Source organism: Spodoptera frugiperda, chromosome 14 (genome assembly GCF_023101765.2).
Source record: "Spodoptera frugiperda isolate SF20-4 chromosome 14, AGI-APGP_CSIRO_Sfru_2.0, whole genome shotgun sequence".
Lineage (NCBI taxonomy): Eukaryota > Metazoa > Arthropoda > Insecta > Lepidoptera > Noctuidae > Spodoptera > Spodoptera frugiperda.
The window spans coordinates 4,890,913-4,910,511 of record NC_064225.1 but is presented as its reverse complement, the minus strand read 5'-3'; the positions used below and the strand labels follow the sequence as shown (position 1 = coordinate 4,910,511).

Genomic DNA, 19,599 nt, shown 5'->3' with positions numbered 1-19,599 from the left:
ATACCGAAATTTAGCTCTCTAGTGCCAGAATAAGCCTTTGGTCAGTAGTGGCCACTTACAGGTTTTTGATGATGATGATGAAGTTTTTGGTTTGTCATGGTGGCTCTTATGTCTAGGACGCTTCTCAAGCAGGAAGGTGCGGGTTTAAAACCTGAAATGCTTTGTTCCCGTTAACGTGGAATTTTCAGGACAAAAATTACTGTATGCTTTTATCGAGTTTCAAACAATCTTTGTTCTTAAAATTAAGTTAAAGGCATGAGCTTGTGTTTTATGTCATGGAAAAGAATGTGTGAAAGAAAATAAATCACCTTTTATTTTTATGAATTAATTTTATTAAAAAATTCGATTCACAACTAAAACTAGGAAACGAAAACAGATATAAAAAAAATACATTTTTAATAATAGCATTTTTTATTTTACTTACACTAATCTTAAATCTAACTAAAAACTTATGGTTACTAAAAATATATCTACATCAATCATTAGGTAAATAATACATATCAATTATAATTAGTCTAATCTTAGATAATATACAATATGAATTTATACAATAATAGAATATATAATAATACACAATAATATATACATTTATTTATACAATAATTAAATTTAATCGTTACATAAATAAATTTCCTATTTAATTTTATAAGTCTTCGAACAGTTGCAATGCAACAGAGATACCTCTCGCCACTGCTACTACAACCTCAACTTGTATGTCTGCCGTCGGTAACTTGAGCCGCTCAAAGAACTCTCTGCACAGTTCCTTGTCTGCATCAGAGACTCCAAACTTCAAGTTGGGCCGTGATTTAGTGGCTTTGAGGATTGTCTCTGCAATTTCCTCAACTCGTTTAATGTTTGCGGCGGACTGACTGAGTTCTTCCTCAGTACTTTCAATTTTACAATTTTTCTGGACGCATTTTGCGATTTGGTCCACAATATTTTCCATTTGGTAACCCATATTAATAGTATTGTACAAAGGTTTTTATATTTTAAACAAATGTACGTCGACTAATTCCAACAACCGAAAAGTTCACTTGTTTTAAATGATACTCTTGAAACAATAGTATCACGTGCACTTCACTCTTGATAATATTAAAACACTGCGACTCTCACTCAGCAACAGACTTGTAGACCGACCACTGATAGGCGACTGCTCGTATCAACGACAAGGCAAACACTGACTGCTCCGTGAATGCAGATGCACTAACCAACTCTGACGAAGAAAGAGTTTGGAGTGGGGGTGCCATTTTTGAGCTCAAGCCTGTGGTAATTTACGTGTTATTTAAAAAATCATTATGTACACCTATAACGAAGCGGAGTCAAGTACCGTTAGCTTTTTGATTAGTTACTGGAATAAAGTGTTCCTAGACCAGTTTGATTTTAATTAATTAATTTAAGAAAATTAGGTTAATTAAGGCAAAAATCTCAGGATTTTAGTTAGTCAATAGCAGAAAATGGGAATAAAATATGGAAGTTGTTATGCTGGAGCAACTTGCATTTAGGAAAATCATGGACCATTGACCTTATTTATTCGAATTAGTCATTTATTTAATCTCGTTGATGTGATAAAGCAATTATTCCTCAACGAAAGTAACATAGCAATATACTGTAACATTAAATCAAATACTTTTATACAAGAACAATAATTTATTTATTTATATCAAGTTTTGTTGAGCAGCCCCGCTTGTTGTATAGCTTGCTTCGCCGCGTTGGTGATGTGTCGGAACCTGTCGCCACCTATTTGTATGCCGCCGAACCTGGAACAAGGACGAGCAACTTAATAAAACAGGAACAAACCATCGAGTCAATAAACTCACTTCAACTAGGTACATATACGTGGGCCGAGAACATTCAGTCAACGCATTATAATATAAATTCTTTACTTCATTGAGTAACAAACCGAAAGAAGAACATAAAACAGTAAAACAGAGACTCACCAGCGCGTCACTACCACCGCAGTATTCAGGCAGTTGTTGGTCTGCAAGAGGTGCAACAACCTGCCGCCGGCGTGCGCCTCGCCGTCTTCATCGTACCCCTGCACTATTTCCACACCTTTGGCTGTTCTGTGTTCTATGCGGTACGCCACCATGTTGTGCTTCGCGTTTACAATCTTCCGATGCAATTTTAGTTTGGTCAACACAGTTCTGAAAATAAATGGTTTGGTTAAACAAATTCAATGACGTATTTATATCTGAAAATTGGAATTGAACTGACGTTATGAATTAGACAAGCGGTTTAACTAGATACTTCTGTACTTACTTGACATCATCTACAGAACCAACTCGAGCTGCGTGTCCTTGGAAGCTACTTTTCCTATCTGTTATAACCTCTCCGTGGGTGATGTCTGGACACTCTGCCTGCAAATCGCACAAACCATTAGTCACTCACTTCTCTAACAATATAACAAACACTGGTACTAAAATATCTTACCGCCTTTGTATATTCATCGGGACGAGATTTGACTTTCTTTCTCTCTGTTCTCTTGTTTCGCTCTTGTCTGGACTCGACGGAAAACAAGAAGTTGCGGATCTCTTCGACCCACCGGAACACTATAATTTCACCTTTATGCTTCCTGAAAAATATGGTATAGGACATTAAATAAAATGTAGATGAGAATCACTAAATGCTACTATGGCAACTCAAGTTTTGGATTAGTGCAATAGCTACTTCAAATATATACTCACTTGTATATTTGGTCCAAGGAGCGGTGGAGTCTCTCCTTGGTTTTCCTGTCCATCCACGGAGCAGATAGTACATAGACAGGCGGCGACTCCGAGGGGTAGTCTCGGGGCATTGTCAGATGTATGACGACTTCGTTATTTCTCTCTGTTACCTTAATACAGTAGGAACTCCCAGTACCACTGCTGCTGTCTGCTTGAAACTCCTTTTCATAAATTGAAGCTAACGCTTCTCTTTCTTCTCCCTAATAAAAAAAATTGAATAAATAAATAGTACGCTTGGAAAAATGTACAATTTTAGTTTGGTTTACAGTTTGCGAAACTCACCTGTTTTAACAAATTAATGTTTTCCATGACGATGGTACAATTAAAGTAAGAAATGTCAGAAATATGCACTCGCTCACTCAGCAAGAGAGACTCGATAGCAAAGACTGACCACCGACGGACGACTGTGTGGATCAACGATGAGTTACGACTATATACATATACTACGGTACACATTAATGAGCAAAGAGTTTGGAGTACCGTCGTTAAGCTTATTGTAGTATTTTACAAAATTAAATATCTTTAGAAATGGGTCAATTCCTAATGAGGTCATTTACAAATCTAAAATACTTACGAAAAATCATTTCGAAGGATCATTCACTATATTGGTAATTCGTGTGCTCGTCAAGTAGGTCTTCCAATATGTAGTTTCAAGCGTCTGTCAGCGCGTTCGTAAAGTAGTACATAAATTACATTGGACCCGAAGATTTGGGCTGACTAAAGACCCCAAAAATTAATCTTTAGGGTCAGTTTCCGTGACTGCCAAACTGGTCTCAGCTGCGCGAAAGTAACTCTTCCTGGGTCGAAATATTCTTAATAAGAGGCGTCAGAGAACAGTTTGTAGCATTCCCGCTGTAATTAGATCGAGTCCTGGTGCTTTGCCTGTCTTTTTATATGCTTTGCCTGTGTTTTTATTTTTGTTTGTATAGGTATTTTAGTTTCCACGCTATAGTTTATGTTTTCAAATCCAATATTCATTGACAAAATAAATACATGTAATGTCAAACTTTGCCATGGATAAAAGAATATCTTCGTAATTCGATTTCATTTAATTTAAATCAAGTTACATGAGACCAAAAGCTGAGACCAACTACGCTGAATATGACTGTGTTGTAAAGCCGGTATGGTTGATACCTCTAACAGTTTGGTTGGGTTCTTGCGTTTCCTCATCAGGATCACCAGATGTTCTAGATTTACAATTTATCTTTGCTTCGATTTTCTCTTCATATGACAATAAACCTTATCTCTACCAAATACCGAATTTCAGCTCTCGAGAGCGAGAAAAGGCCTTTGGTCAGCAGGGTCAGAAGTTTTTTGCCTTGTCGTGGTGGCTCGATTTCTATAGAAAATTTAAGACGCTTCTTATTCAGGAGGCTGCGGGTTTGAAACCTGAAATTCTTTGTTCCTGGTCTCGTGGATTTTTCAGGATAAAAATCACTCTATGCTTTTATCGAGTCTCAAACAATCTTTGTATAAAATCAAGACAAAGTCGTGAGCTTGTTTTATGTCATGGAAAAGAATGTGTGAAAGAAAATAAATCACTTTTTGTTTTTAAGAGGTATTTTTTATTGACTAATTCTAGTTATATTTTTACACTTACTTTTTACTCTTAAAAAGTATCCACAATTTAAAGTATAAAATATAAATGGATATAAAAAAATACATAATATTTAATATTAACATTTTGTATTTTACTTACATTTATAACTACTTACACTAATCTTAAAACTAACACGAAATACTTATGGTTACAAAAATATATCTACATCAATCATTAGGTAAATAATACATATCAACTAATTAGACTAATCTTAAAATACACAATATTAATTTATACAATACATAATTATATTTAAATAATACATAAATAAGTTTTCTATATCAATATCATTTTATATCTCTTCAAATAGTTGCAATGCAACGGAGATACCCGTCGCCACCGCTACTACAACCTCAACTTGTATGTCTGCCGTCGGTAACTTGAGCCGCTCAAAGAATTCTCTGCACAGTTCCTTGTCTGCATCAGAGACTCCAAAGCTCAAGTTGGGCTGTGACTTAGTGGCTTTGAGGATTGTCTCTGCAATTACCTCAACCCGTTTAATATTTGCGGCGGACTGTCTTAGTTCTTCCTCGGTGCTTTTAATTTCATTATTGTTTTGGACGCATTTTGCGATTTGGTCCACAATCATTTCCATTTGGTAACCCATAGTTATATTGTTTAAAGGTTTTTATATTTTGTACAAAGATGCGTCGACTACAACAACCGAAAAGTTCACTTGTTTTAAATGATACTCCTGAAACAACAGTATCACTTGCACTTCACTCTTTATAATATTAAAATACTGCGACTCTCACTCGGCAACAGACTTGTAGACCGACCACTGATAGGCGACTGCTCGTATCAACGACAAGGCAAACACTGACTACTCCGTGAATGCAGATGCACTAACCAACTCTGGCGAAGAAAGAGTTTGGGGTGGGGGTGCCATTTTTGAGCTCAAGCCTGTGGTAATTTATGTGTTATTTAAAAAATCATAATGTACACCTATAACAAAGCTGAGTCAAGTAGCGTTAGCTTTTTGATTAGTTATAAGAATAAACTGTTTATATACCAGTTTCATTTCATTTAATTAATTTAAGGAAATTAGGTTAATTCTGGCAAACATCTCAGAATTTTATTTAGTCAGTAGGAGAAAATGGGAATAAATGGAAGTTGTTATGCTGGAGCAACTAGGCCTAAATATGTATGCATTTAAGTAAATCATAGATCATTGACCTTATTTATTCGAATTAGTCATTTATTTAATCACGTCGATGTGGTAAAGCAATTATTCCTGAATGAAAGTAACATAGGATATACCGTAACATTAAATCAAATACTTTTGTACAAAATTTATATTTTATTTATTTGTATCAAGTTTTGTTAAGCAGCCCCGCTTGTTGTATAGCTTGCTTCGCCACGTTGGTGATGTGTCGGAACCTGTCGCCACCTATTTGTATGCCACCGAACCTGGAACAAGGACGAGCAACTTAATAAAACAGGAACAAACCATCGAGTCAATAAACTCACTTCAACTAGGTACATATACGTGTGCCGAGAACATTCAGTCAACGCATTATAATATAAATTCTCTACTTCATTGAGTAACAAACCGAAAGAAGAACATAAAACAGTAAAACAGAGACTCACCAGCGCGTCACTACCACCGCAGTATTCAGGCAGTTGTTGGTCTGCAAGAGGTGCAACAACCTGCCGCCGGCGTGCGCCTCGCCGTCTTCATCGTACCCCTGCACTATTTCCACACCTTTGGCTGTTCTGTGTTCTATGCGGTACGCCACCATGTTGTGCTTCGCGTTTACAATCTTCCGGTGCATTTTTAGTTTGGTCAACACAGCCCTAAAAATAAATGGTTTGGTTAAACATATTCAACGACGTGTTTAAATCGTCACTTTTTGAATTGACGTTATGGATTAGACAAGCGGTGCGACTAGGTACTTCTCTACTTACTTGACATCATCTACAGAACCAACTCGAGCTGCGTGTCCTTGGAAGCTACTTTTCCTATCTGTAATAACCTCTCCGTGGGTGATGTCTGGACACGCTGCCTGCAAATCGCACAAACCATTAGTCACTCACTTCTCTAACAATACAACAAACACTGCAGGTACTACAATATCTTACCGCCTTTGTATATTCATCGGGACGAGATTTAACTTTCTTTCTCTCTGTTTTCTTGTTTCGCACTTGTCTGGGCTCGACGGAAAACAAAAAGTTGCGGATCTCTTCGACCCACCGGAACACTATAATTTCACCTTTGTGCTTGCTGAAAAATATATTATAGGACATTAAATAAATTGTTAGTGACAATCACTAAAATACTCAAGTTTTGGATTAGTGCAATAGCTACTTCAAATATATACTCACTTGTATATTTGGTGCAAGGAGCGGTGGAGTCTCTCCTTGGTTTTCCTGTCCATCCACGGAGCAGATAGTTCATAGACAGGCGGCGACTCCGAGGGGTAGTCTCGGGGCATTGTCACATGTATGACGGCTTCGTTGTTTCTCTCTGTTATCTTAATACAGTAGGAACTCCCAGTACCACTGCTGCTGTCTCCTTGAAACTCCTTTTCATAAATTGAAGCTAACGCTTCTCTTTCTTCTCCCTAATACAGAAGAGAAAATGGAGTAAATAAATAGTACGGTTGGAAAATGTACAATTTTAGTTTGGTTTACAGTTTGCGAAACTCACCTGTTTTAACAAATTAATGTTTTCCATGACGATGTAAAAACTGAAGAAAGAAATATCACGAATATGCACTCGCTCACTCAACAAGAGAGACTCGATAGCAAAGACTGACCACCAACAGACGACTGTGTGGATCAACTATGAGTTACGACTATATATACTACTGTACAATTTAACGAGCAAAGAGTTTGGAGAACTATCGTTAAGCTTATTGTAGTATTTAACAAATTAAATATCTTTAGAAATTGGGACAATTACTAATGAGGACAATTAAAATATCGAGAAAATTTATGAGAAATGGAATTTCGAATGATCATTCACACGTGGTGTTTTGCGTGATTGTCAAGTAGGTCTTCCAATAAGTAATCCCACTCGTCTGTCAACGCGTTCGTAAAACAGTACAGATTTTACATTGAACCCGAAGATTTGGGTTTAATCTTTAGGGACAGTTTCCGTGACTGCCAAACCGGTCTCAGCTGCGTAGAAGTAGCTCTTCCTGGGTCGAAATATTCTTAATAAGAGGTGACAGAACAGTTTGTAGCATTTCTGCTGTAATTAGATCGAGTCCTGGTGCTTTGCCTGTCTTTTTATATACTTTGCCTGTATTTTATTTTTGTTTGTATGGTTATTTTAGTTTCCACGCAATAGTTTATGTTTTCAAATCCAATCTTTATTGACAAAATAAATAGATGTAATGCCAAACTTTGTCACAAATAAAAGAATATCTTCGTCAGTCGATTTCATTTAATTTTAATTAAGTCACATTAGACCAAAAGCTGAGACCCAATACACTGACTATGTGTTGTAAAGCCAGTATATTGATACCTCTAACAGTATGATTAGGTTCTTGCGTTTCCTCATCAGGATCACCAGATGTTCTAGATTTTATTTGTTTCGATTTTCCCTTTATATGGACAACAAAAGCTATCTCTACCAAATACCGATTTCAGCTCTCGAGTGCGAGAAGAGGCCTTTGGTCAGCAGTGGCCACTTACAGGCTGTTGATGATGAAGATTTTTGCTTTGTCGTGGTGGCTCGGAGGTTTAAGACGCTTCTTATTCAGGAGGGTGCGGGTTTGAAACCTGAAATGCTTTGTTCTTGTGGAATTTCCACGATAAGAACTATTCTATATTTATTTGTAGGACATCTCGCCCAAATTGATTAAGTGGTAAAGTAACCTACGCTCGTACACGCCTATTTTTATTTTTTGCTGTTTGCCATTTTAAGGCCTGTATGTCAAAACATTTGGGGATGTTGAAAGGATGGATTAAGGTAGAAACCTCGCCTTAAAATACCTAGCTTTCCTCTCCACGACTTCTTTGGTTACCACCAGTCGTTATTATTTACCACTCTGTAGTTTCTTACTACTCCCAAGAGATAAGGGCAGAGATTGTGTTTTTTTATGTGTGGGAAAAAATAAATCACCTTTTGTTTTTAAGAGGTATTTTTTAATTACTAATTCAAGTTTACACTTAAAAAGTATCCACCATTTATACTATAAAATGTACAAAGATAAAAAATATACATTTTTAATAATAGCATTGTTAATTTTACTTACATTTATAACAACACTAATCTTAAAACTAACACGAAATACTTATGGTTACAAAAATATATCTACATCAATCATTAGGTAAATAATACATAAATATCAACTAAGCTTATAACATACACAATATTAATTTATACAATACAATACATATATTTAAACATTACATAAGAAGTTTCCTATTTAATTTCATATGTCGTCGAATAGTTGCAATGCAACGGAGATACCCGTCGCCACTGCAACTACAACCTCAACTTGTATGTCTGCCGTTGGTAACTTGAGCCGCTCAAAGAACTCTCTGCACAGTTCCTTGTCTGCATCAGAGACTCCAAATTTCAAGTTGGGCCGTGACTTAGTGGCCTTGAGGATTTTCTTCGCAATTTCCTCAATCCTTTTAATGTTTTCAGCAGACTGTCTGAGTTCTTCCTCAGTGCTTTGAATTTTACTAATATTTTGGACGCATTTTGCGATTTGGTCCACAATCATTTCCATTTGGTAACCCATAGTTATATTGTATAAAGGTATTTTTATTTTTTACAAACGTGCGTCGACTAATTCCAACAACCGAAAAGTTCACTTGTTTTAAATGATACTCTTGAAACAATAGTATCACGTGCACTTCACTCTTGATAATATTAAAACACTGCGACTCTCACTCAGCAACAGACTTGTAGACCGACCACTGATAGGCGACTGCTCGTATCAACGACAAGGCAAACACTGACTACTCCGTGAATGCAGATTCACTAACCAACTCTGACGAAGAAAGAGTTTGGAGTGGGGGTGCCATTGTTTACACAGTGTGGTAATTTATGAACTTCTTATCTTTGAATAACCGTTTCAAGTGAATTCTAATAAATTAAGTATCGAGGCAATCATTATCTTATGGGAGCTTCGCTAAATAATTAGCTAATTTATAGCTTAGAGATAATTAAAATTTAATCTAGAAATAATTACGCCAAAAAGGGCTAAAGTTTGTGAGTTTATGTGATTATTAGGATTAACGTTTTGAATGAAGTAAAAATAATACTACATTAAAACCACATAATTTTTATCAAGTATACATGACTAGCTTGTACCCACAGCCTCACTTGAAATGATAAAAGGAAGCCTCGATTCACCTATGTCTTTTTTAAAAACATCATGTACGCCTAGAACGAAGCGGAATCCAGTACCCAAAGGTTTTTTGATTACTTACATGAAACAAACTGTGCTTGGTCTAGTTGCTTTTAGTAAATTAACATGAGAAAATCATAGTAATTACGGCATAAATCTCTGAATTTAGGTGAATCAGCTAAAATCTTGTGAAAAATCTTTATTTTTACTACATAAAACTAGCGTTCAAACCTACATAATGATTTAAAAAAATGCCTAATACAATAATCCACGCAGACACAGTCGCGGGCTAAGCGGGTTAATATGTACTATGTACATAAATAGATAGATAGGAGTATCGATCTATCTCTCTCTAACATACATTTTTTTTTGCTATCTCGACGGTGCTTTAGATATTTGTATAGTCGTATAAATAATAATAAATTACCATGAAAAACTAAAACTGTTAAAACTTAAACAATGGCGGGCGAATGCTTTGTTAACATGTAAAATAAGACCCAAGTTTAAACAATAGGCGTACATAACGTTAATGTAGGCGACCAATAAGCGCATGAGTTTTAGGTTTATCGATCCCAAGGTAATGATTATCTGACAAGTAAAGCATGGGGTTTTTTTCAAGTTTCGTTGAGTGTAAATATATTTTTACAATTAAAAAATAAAGTAAATATTTTATTTATTAAATCATCTCCTGAAATATGGATGCGATGTAATAATCATTTCTGTTTTAATTTATTCATTTGTTACGTCAGCCTACACGCGACAAAAAAAAAACATTTTTGAAACATTCCGCATCAACGCTTAGCTCCTGTAGTAAGTAGCGCGATATTATATATTTCAACCATATATTGATGAATACGAAAATAAGTTTATTACCTCTTTAACTTCAACCACGTCATCAAATTTCTTGAAATAAATATACTGCTTGAGATCTAGTTGTTTCCATCCTACAATAGTTACCACTTGATTTTACGACATCGAATGTTTTTACTTACAGTATCATTTGAACCTAGTGCATTTACCTACGTAGAAGAATATAGGCTTTCTTTTACCATTAATATTTAATTAACTCTAATTTTTAAATTACCTAATTATTTAACGAAGCTTCCATAACATAACGATTTCGTTGATAATTAATTTATTACAATTCACTTGAAACGGTTATTCAAAGATAAGAAGTTAATAAATTACCACAATGTGTAAACAATGGCACCCCCACTCCAAATTTTTCTTCGTCGAAGTTGGTTAGTGAATCTGCATTCACGGAGCAGTCAGTGTTTGCCTTGTCGTTGATACGAGCAGTCGCCTATCAGTGGTCGGTCTACAAGTCTGTTTCTGATATCAATTACTTTAATTCATATTTCAACATGGTTAACGGATTCGAAACGTATACTGCTGCGCGTAAATACCTATACAACATGCCAAGAAAATCTGGTGGCAGGCGTGGAGGAGCTGGTGATGTCTACAGACACGAGCGCATGGACAGCGTAATGCGTGGAGGACACCGTGCCGATGTATCAAAGAAATCGAGATCATCAAAGTTCACAAGAAGCGAAGTGCACCGCAATATGAAAGAAGACATATTGTGTGAAAGGAAGACTCCCAAAACTGCCTCGCCGTCTGATCTCGCGTCGACAAGTGGTCCTACGAAGCTACTTGTCTCTAATCTGGATTACGAAGTTTCTAGTTTAGACATACAAGAGCTATTTGAAGAGTATGGAGTGATACAAAGAGCAGCTATAAGTTCTGAAAGAGCTATACGATCCAACGTAACCGCAGAAGTAGTTTTTGAAAGGAGAGCCGATGCCTTAAAGGCACTAAAAGAATTACAAGGGAGAAATTTTGATGGGAAACCCCTGAAGATCGAAATTTCGACTTCAGAACTGTTTACACACGAAGAGAGAAGTGCTTTTAGTGGTGACAGTGATTACAGTGGGAGTAGCGGATCAGACGGGAGAAATGCAAGGAGAAGTGACGCAAAAAGAAAGAAAGACAGACGTGAATCTCGCAATAGTAATCATGAACGGGCTGGAGCAGAGGATGCGAAGCGTTCTGCATTCACGGCAGAACAGTTGGATGCAGAACTAGACGCTTATATGGCTTCTGTGAAAGAAGCCAAGCGTAGAAAGTGAGACTGTTTTGTGAGTGAGGAACTTTCAAGAGTGATTTGATTAAATATGTATATTTGTTAACTTAGAATATTAAAATTGTAATTTGTTTTTATTAGTATTAGTTAGCTAAAAATTAAGATTTGTAATATTAGACCGTCATGTGTTGTACTTAAATTAATTTATATAGGTATTACTAAAAATAGCTTGTGTACAAAAATTTTGTTTAAATTCTATCCTATTGTATATTATTTGCTTTGTGTTTGATGTAGATTTAAGTAATTTTAAGTGTAAAAAATGTATGTAGTGAGCGAAAACAATATGGCCTTGTAAATAGTAAATAAGTTTTAGTTTTCTTTTATTTTTTAGTTTTTAAGTTTTCTATTTTATTTGTAAATATAATGTAGTAGTATATTGACCAAGACTTGACTGAATTAGTTAAGAATAAAATATTGTTAGTTTGAAAATAAATCTCATGAACTCTTTTAATTATGTATACGGTACATATGTTGTACATGTGAACGAAATTAAAAATCGATATACTTTAATTGTATACATTATGTAAATAAAAATAACTGGTGACGGCTATAGGCACGGCCGCAAGGAAACCGTAATGCACGGTGGACACCGAGCCGATGTATTGCGCGGTGGAAATATTCGAATCGTAGAATTCACAAGAAGCGAAGATGGAACCGCAATTGAAAGAAGACATATTGTGTGAAAGGAAGACTCTCAAAACTGCCTCGCCGTCTGATCTCGAGATCATCAAAGTCGACAAGTGGTCCTACGAAACTACTTGTCTCTAATCTGGATTACGAAGCTTCTAGTTTAGACATACAACAGCTCTTTGAAGACTACGGTGTTCTACAAAGAGCAGCTATAAACTCTGATAGAGCTGGACGATCCAACGTAACAGCAGATGTGGTTTATGAAAGGAGAGACGATGCCTTAAAAGCTTTAAAAGAATTAAATGGGAGAAATTTTGATGGGAAACCCCTGAAGATTGAACTTTCGACTTCTGAACCTTTTACACACGAAGAAAGAAAGTGCTTTTGGTGACAGTGATTACAGTGGGAGTAGCGGATCTGACGGGAGAAATGCAAGGAGAAGTGACGCAAAGAGAAAGAAAGGCAGACGTGAATCTCCCAATGAACGGGCTGGAGCAGAGGATGGAAAGCGTTCTATATTCACGGCAGAACAGTTGGATGCAGAACTAGACGCTTATATGGCTTCTGTTAAAGAAGCCAAGCGTAGAAAGTGAAATTGTTTCATGGGTGAGTAGAATAGAAGCTGCGTTGTGAGCTATTTTTCCGCTCACTGAGCGTTTACGATCTTTGAGTGTAACATATACTATACATGATATTAAATTATTTTTTAAACTTATAAATACAAATATGTAGCATTATAAACATTGTCCTATCTAAAGTATCAACTTGTATATTAGTATTATGAACTTAAATAACATAATTGTAAGAACAATATTTCTAGTATTATAAACATTGAGTTTCCCCTCACACATAAGTACATAATGTATATGCCTATATACACATGTACATACAGACTGTATGTTCTACATGCTTTATTGTAATAAATAACTAAGTAACAATCTTGAAACAAAAACCCTTAAATACATGTTATTTTTTCGAAGTTAAAAAAGCTTTTGATACAATAAGTCGTCGATATCACAAAAAGAAAACATTACAATCACTTCGAAAGCCTACATTTTTATAATTTATATAAAATGAAAAAAATATTTGAATCTTATCTAAAAAATAAACACCAGACTCAAAAGAAATGAACACTTGCTACAGTGGCTAGCGGGGTACCGCAGGGATCGGTCTTAGGACCATCGATTTTCTTAATCTACATAAATAACATAAGCAATATATAGCTGGTAGGATACATCTCCTTATACGCAGATGATAAACTATGTATAAACTATAACTAAAATGAACTCTCTTCCTAAGTTTTCTCTAAGGCCTTCACAATATGAGGTTCTTCAAGAAGGTAGAAAATAGGTTTTTCAAAGGTCGGAAAGGCTCATGTGTTGCAGGCGTTCATAGGCCACTATAGCCAATTACTATCAGGAGGGGCGTGTGATTTATTGCCATAGTCGTCGTATAAAAAAATGACACATTTCATTTACTTTGGATGTTCCATACATAATGTGCCCTTTACTGAAAGTTGATGGCCAACCACTAATTAGATGATTCCTTTTAAAATACTTAGGCTTAATCTTGGACAGCAGATTCTCTTACAGGCCACACCTCGAGTACGTAAGAAACGATTGATTCCGTTGACTGGAGCCCTGCAAAATATACGAAATATTAATCTTTTCAATTACGTTATACTATTTATAAAATACGGGTTATACCACATCTAGATTATTTAATACAAGTATGGGGACAAGTCACTATTACACATCTGTATGACATATCTACAAGTTAATTAATAAATATTAGTAAATTTCGACTAGAAATAATGCTATGTCACGCCTTTTATCCCCAAAGGGGTAGGCACATTACGGCATTTTTTTATCTACATAAATAACTTAAGCAGTATAGGTACTTATATAGCTGGTGGGTTATATCCCCCATACTACGACTAGAAAGAATATTGCTGTGTGTTATTAAAATAAATTACATAATTATATGATATCTCGTTCTAACATGTAACATTTATTTACCCATCCATATCTAATTCTATTGCAATGTACACCGTTCGAATTCACAAAAATACCACCTCACGTAATCTATGTATAAGGGTGGGTAGTCACGATAATAATAATAATTACTATTTACTAAGAAAACGAAAGCAGTGCTTAAACAATAGAGGGTTGGATGTTTGATAACGTGGGAATTAAAACCCGTCTAAACAATAGGTATAGATAATTTTATTAGAATTCACTTGAAACGGTTATTCAAAGATAAGAAGTTCATAAATTACCACAATGTGTAAGCTTAACAATGGCACCCCCACTCCAAATTTTTCTTCGTCGGAGTAGGTATAAATGAATCCGCACTCACGGAGCAGTCAGTGTTTGCCTTATCGTTGATACGAGCAGTCGCCTATCAGTGCACGGTCTACAATTTGAATTTGAAGAATTACCATATTCTAAACGTCAACATGGTCTACAGAAGTCAAATGTATACTGCTGCGCGTTACAACAATTCCACAAGAAAATCTGGTGGCAGCCGTGGACGAGCTGGTGGTAGCTACAGAAACGACCGCACGGAGAGAGTATTGCGCGGTGGACACCGTGGCGATATCTCGAAACCTCCGAGACCATCCAACTACCCAAGGAGCGAAGTACACCGCGTTGCCAAAGACGGAACACACGTGCCGCGAGTTGAAAGGAAGATCCAAAAAAGTGCCTCACCGTCTATCTCAAATGGTCCAACAAAGTTAATCGTGTCTAATTTGGACTTCGAAGTTAACAATTTAGATATGGAGGAGTTGTTCCAAGACTTCGGAGTTCTGAAAAGTGCCACTATAAACTGGGATAAGACTGGAAGATCCAAGGGTACCGCTGACGTGGTTTTTGAGAAGAGAGCCGATGCCTTGAAAGCAATAGAAGAGTTACACGGGAGAACGTTAGATGGTAAGCCCTTAAATATAATTCTTGCGACGTCGGATAACTTCAGTAATGAAGAAAGAAGTCCAGTTAGTGTTGACAGCGGGTACAGTGGCAATAGTGGAGACTGTGGCAGTACTGATAATAAACGGACTAGAGCAGAGGATGCAAAGCATTCTGCACGCACCGCAGAACAACTGGATGCTGATCTTGACGCATACATGGCTTACGCCAAAGAAATGAAGCGTAGGAAATGAGGCATTGTGTAAATGCAACCTAAGTGACTCTTTAGTAAATTGTTTTTCTCTTGTAAATTACTTTTGTACTTAGTAAATTTAATTTTGTATTTTTTAAATTTATTGTTTAATGTAGATAATTATTATGTATATTTTTTTGTATAAAAGTAAATTAAGTTGAAATAATCTGTAGCTAAGTGTAAATGGCTTTTGTAAATTCTTAGATGTGTAAATAGATTAAGTATTATAACAAATATGTATATTTTATTGAATATTGACCTATTTAAATTGTATATAGTCATCTTAAATAAATATTACTGAACTGTAAGAACAATATTTTTAATTATTAAATAAAACATTAAGTTTCCCCTCACACATACACACATATTATCAAGTAAAATGTGTAATTTATTTGGGATAAGCCTATATACGTACGTCTTTTAACACGCACGAATTATTACAGAATTAGTTTAATGAACAAATAAATCAATAGGATACTTTCGAACAAAGTCCAGCAAGGCCATGTACAAATAGTCATAGTATAAATATTGAAGTACGGAACTTGGATGAAATTTAATCATTGTTTTCATCGTTTTTAATTTTAAAAAGGAAATATTTTTAAGATAATCCAACGATGCGCGTAAGATCGCTTACCAACTGGTGTCTACTCGCACTTGTCAAAGAGTTACATACGACCACTAAAAGGTAATTATTACATCTAGTTTTTAATTAGACTTAATTCTATACAACCCTAGCTTTTCTTGGCTGCAGTATGGGTAAAAGTAAAGCATTGTGGTTTTTTTCAACTTTACTCATCGCAGTATTACAATAAAAACGAGAATAACATGTGGTAATACAACCAAACATTTAATACGTTGATTTTTTAAGGGTTACTTGAGAACTATTTGCACTACCTATAGGGTGAAAGTTGAAGGTTGGAATGCATTTCCTCATCAGTACTCGGGCCCACTCTTTTTTAGTTTAATAAATAGCTTAACTCTTTTATCAACGGAAAATACACGCAACATTGTTGTTTCGGGGTCTCTGAGTGATGATGTGTATATAAAATGGCTTTGATCTTGTTTACAATTGGCTCAATATAAATTCGACACAAACGACACAAAAAACAAAAACAAATAGTGTGCGGCACTTAACAAACGTCATGGACCCCGTCCAGGGTGGAATCAAACCATAATATACTGTACGAAGCCACCCAAACAACCGCTAAAAATTTGTAGATAACTAGCCGAAAGCCATAACCATCTTGATCCCAAGCCTGCATATCTTATATAAGTTTCCGAATCCTAGAGGTTGGGAAAATCTTCACCTAGCAAGCCGAAATTTCTTTAATAAAGTCTAAGATAGTAGCCTTGTGTTCATTAAACTTATTGCATCACTGGATGGCTGGAGCCGCAAAAACAAATAATAAAGTTAGGTCAGACGTTTTTAAAGGTAAGCAGTTTCTACCTAATTCCTACCTCTGAAACGTACTACCTATACAAGTGAAACAAAGATATTAATCACCTTCAAATAAATTCCACTTCAAGAAAAAACTAAAAAAATACTCCTCAGTTAAATGTATTTGGGCATGTAGATAATAATAATAATTACTATTTACTAAGAAAACGAAAACAGTACTTAAACAATAGAGGGTTGGATGTTTGATAACGTGGGAATTAAAACCCGTCTAAACAATAGGTATAGATAACGGTAATGTAGGCGACCAATCAGCGCACGAGTTGTATGTTTGTCAATTCCACGAAAATGGTAAATAAGTTAGCAAACTGATAAGTAAAACATGGTGTTTTTTAAGCTATGTAGAGGATATGCATACTTTTACAATTCAAACAAGAAAATATTTTAGTTTCAACCATCTCCTAAAATATGTAATGAACATCGCGACGATGTATCAAAGTATTCAAGATCATCAAAGTTCACAAGGAGCGAAGTTCACCGCAATATGAAACATGACATATTGTGTGAAAGGAATACTTACAAAAATGCCGTCTGATTCAACAGGTCGTACGAAGCTATCTAATCTGGATTATGAAGTTTCAGATTTAGATATACAAGAGCTCTTTGAAAACTATGGAGTTCTAAAAATAGCAACCACAACAGTAACCGCAGATGTTGTTTTTGAAAGGAAAGCCGATGCCCTAAAAGCATTAAAAGAATTACAAGGGAGAAAATTTGATGATAGTACTTTCGACTTCAGAGTAAGTGGAAGAATACTTTCTTCCTTTTACCATTCCAAGCAAAGCCGTGTGTACAAACTAGTCATACATATATGATATAATACTTGATAAACATTGTGGCTTCTATTGTTGTATTTTTCGTTTAATAATTTAATCAAACCTTTTTAACGTATTTATTTCTAGATTTAAAATTCACTCTAATACAAAAATTAGCGAAGCTCCCATAAGATTCCCATAATTATTTCTGCGATACTTAATTTATTAAAATTCACTTGAAACGGTTATTCAAAGATAAGAAGTTCATAAATTACCACAATGTGTAAGCTTAACAATGGCACCCCCACTCCAAAGTTTTCTTCGTCGGAGTAGGTATAAATGAATCCGCACTCACGGAGTAGTCAGTGTTTGCCTTGTCGTTGATACGAGCAGTCGCTTATCAGACTATCAGTGCACGGTCTACAATTTGAATTAGAAGAATTACCTTAATATAATCGTCAACATGGTCTACAGAACCCAAGTATATTCTGCTGCGCGTTATAACAATTCCTCAAGAAAATCTGGTGGCAGCCGTGGACGAGCTGGTGGTAGCTACAGACACGACCGCACGGAGAGAGTATTGCGCGGTGGACACCGTGGCGATATCTCGAAACCTCCGAGACCATCCAACTACCCAAGGAGCGAAGTGTACAGAGTAGCCAAAGATGGCACACACGTGCCGCGAGTTGAAAGGAAGATCCAAAAAAGTGCCTCACCGTCTATCTCAACTGGTCCAACGAAATTATTTGTATCGAATTTGGACTCTGAAGTCAACAATTTGGATATGGAGGAGTTATTTCAAGACTTCGGAGTTCTGAAAAGTGCCACTATAAACTGGGATAAGGCTGGAAGATCCAAGGGTACCGCTGACGTGGTTTTTGAGAAGAGAGCCGATGCCTTGAAGGCAATAGACGAACTGCATGGAAGAACACTGGATGGTAAGGCCCTAAATATACAGCTTGCTACGTCTGATAACGGTAGTAAAGAAGACAGAAGTCCGGTTAGTATTGACAGCGGCTACAGTGGCAATAGTGGTTCAGACGGGAGGAACACTAGATGTGATGGTGAAGACACAAAAAAAGATAGATCTGAATCTCACAGTACTGTCAATAAACGGACTAGAGCAGGGGATGCAAAGCATTCTGCACGCACCGCAGAACAATTAGACGCTGATCTTGACGCATATATGGCACACGTCAAACAAATGAAGCGTGGAAAGTGATACTTTGTGAATTTAAAAGCAATATAAGTGATTCTTTATAAATTAATTGTTCTACTGTGTAAATACCTACATACTTTTGTCTTTTTTACTTTATTGTTTAATGTTTTTTTTTTTGTATAAATGTAAATTAAGTTTAAAAAATGTGTAAATTGATTTTGTAATTTTATACTCGTGTAAATAGGTTAAGCATTATAACAAATGTGTATATATTTCATTGAATATTGTCCTGTTTAATAAATTGTATATTTGTATTGTCATCTTAAATAAATAAATAATTACTGAACTGTAAGAACAATATTTTTAATTATTACTATAAAACATTAAGTTTCCCCTCACACACACCTACACACATATTATTTATTACATATTTTAAATAGTTTTACGGTGCTTTTCCACCAGAGATGTGTTATGCTACGTTGCTGTGGATGCGTTAGTCTTCCACCAATCATATTCAATGGTACACATAGCTTAGCACTGGTAGAAACGGACTCAGCTTAGTTATGTTTTTTATACGGAAAGATGCGTGCTATGGATGGCTTCCCTACTATCGATACATCGCATACTTGAGCTGTGCATCTTCGTCATAGCTTTAGTAT

General features: G+C 35.8%; 3 protein-coding genes across 3 annotated transcripts; 1 reads left to right on the top strand and 2 right to left on the bottom strand.

The window, feature by feature from the left end:
* Positions 1–1,607: 1,607 nt before the first annotated feature.
* LOC118269011 (protein IMPACT-like) lies at positions 1,608–3,032 on the bottom strand. Its single transcript, XM_050698456.1, has 6 exons — positions 3,006–3,032; positions 2,685–2,923; positions 2,454–2,572; positions 2,260–2,383; positions 1,938–2,144; positions 1,608–1,757 (listed from the first exon to the last, which is right to left on the bottom strand). The coding sequence occupies exons 1-6, from the start codon at positions 3,030–3,032 to the stop codon at positions 1,661–1,663; spliced, it is 813 nt and encodes a 270-aa protein (XP_050554413.1). The 3' UTR covers positions 1,608–1,660.
* A 2,124-nt stretch (positions 3,033–5,156) lies between these two features.
* LOC118269012 (protein IMPACT-like) lies at positions 5,157–7,000 on the bottom strand. The gene is made up of 6 exons (XM_050698455.1): positions 6,974–7,000; positions 6,649–6,887; positions 6,429–6,547; positions 6,232–6,355; positions 5,914–6,120; positions 5,157–5,733 (listed from the first exon to the last, which is right to left on the bottom strand). The coding sequence occupies exons 1-6, from the start codon at positions 6,998–7,000 to the stop codon at positions 5,637–5,639; spliced, it is 813 nt and encodes a 270-aa protein (XP_050554412.1). The 3' UTR covers positions 5,157–5,636.
* A 3,122-nt stretch (positions 7,001–10,122) lies between these two features.
* Positions 10,123–11,764, top strand: LOC118269009 (aly/REF export factor 2-like). The gene has a single exon (XM_035583881.2). The coding sequence runs from the start codon at positions 11,000–11,002 to the stop codon at positions 11,762–11,764; it is 765 nt and encodes a 254-aa protein (XP_035439774.2). The 5' UTR covers positions 10,123–10,999.
* The last annotated feature ends 7,835 nt before the right edge of the window (positions 11,765–19,599 follow it).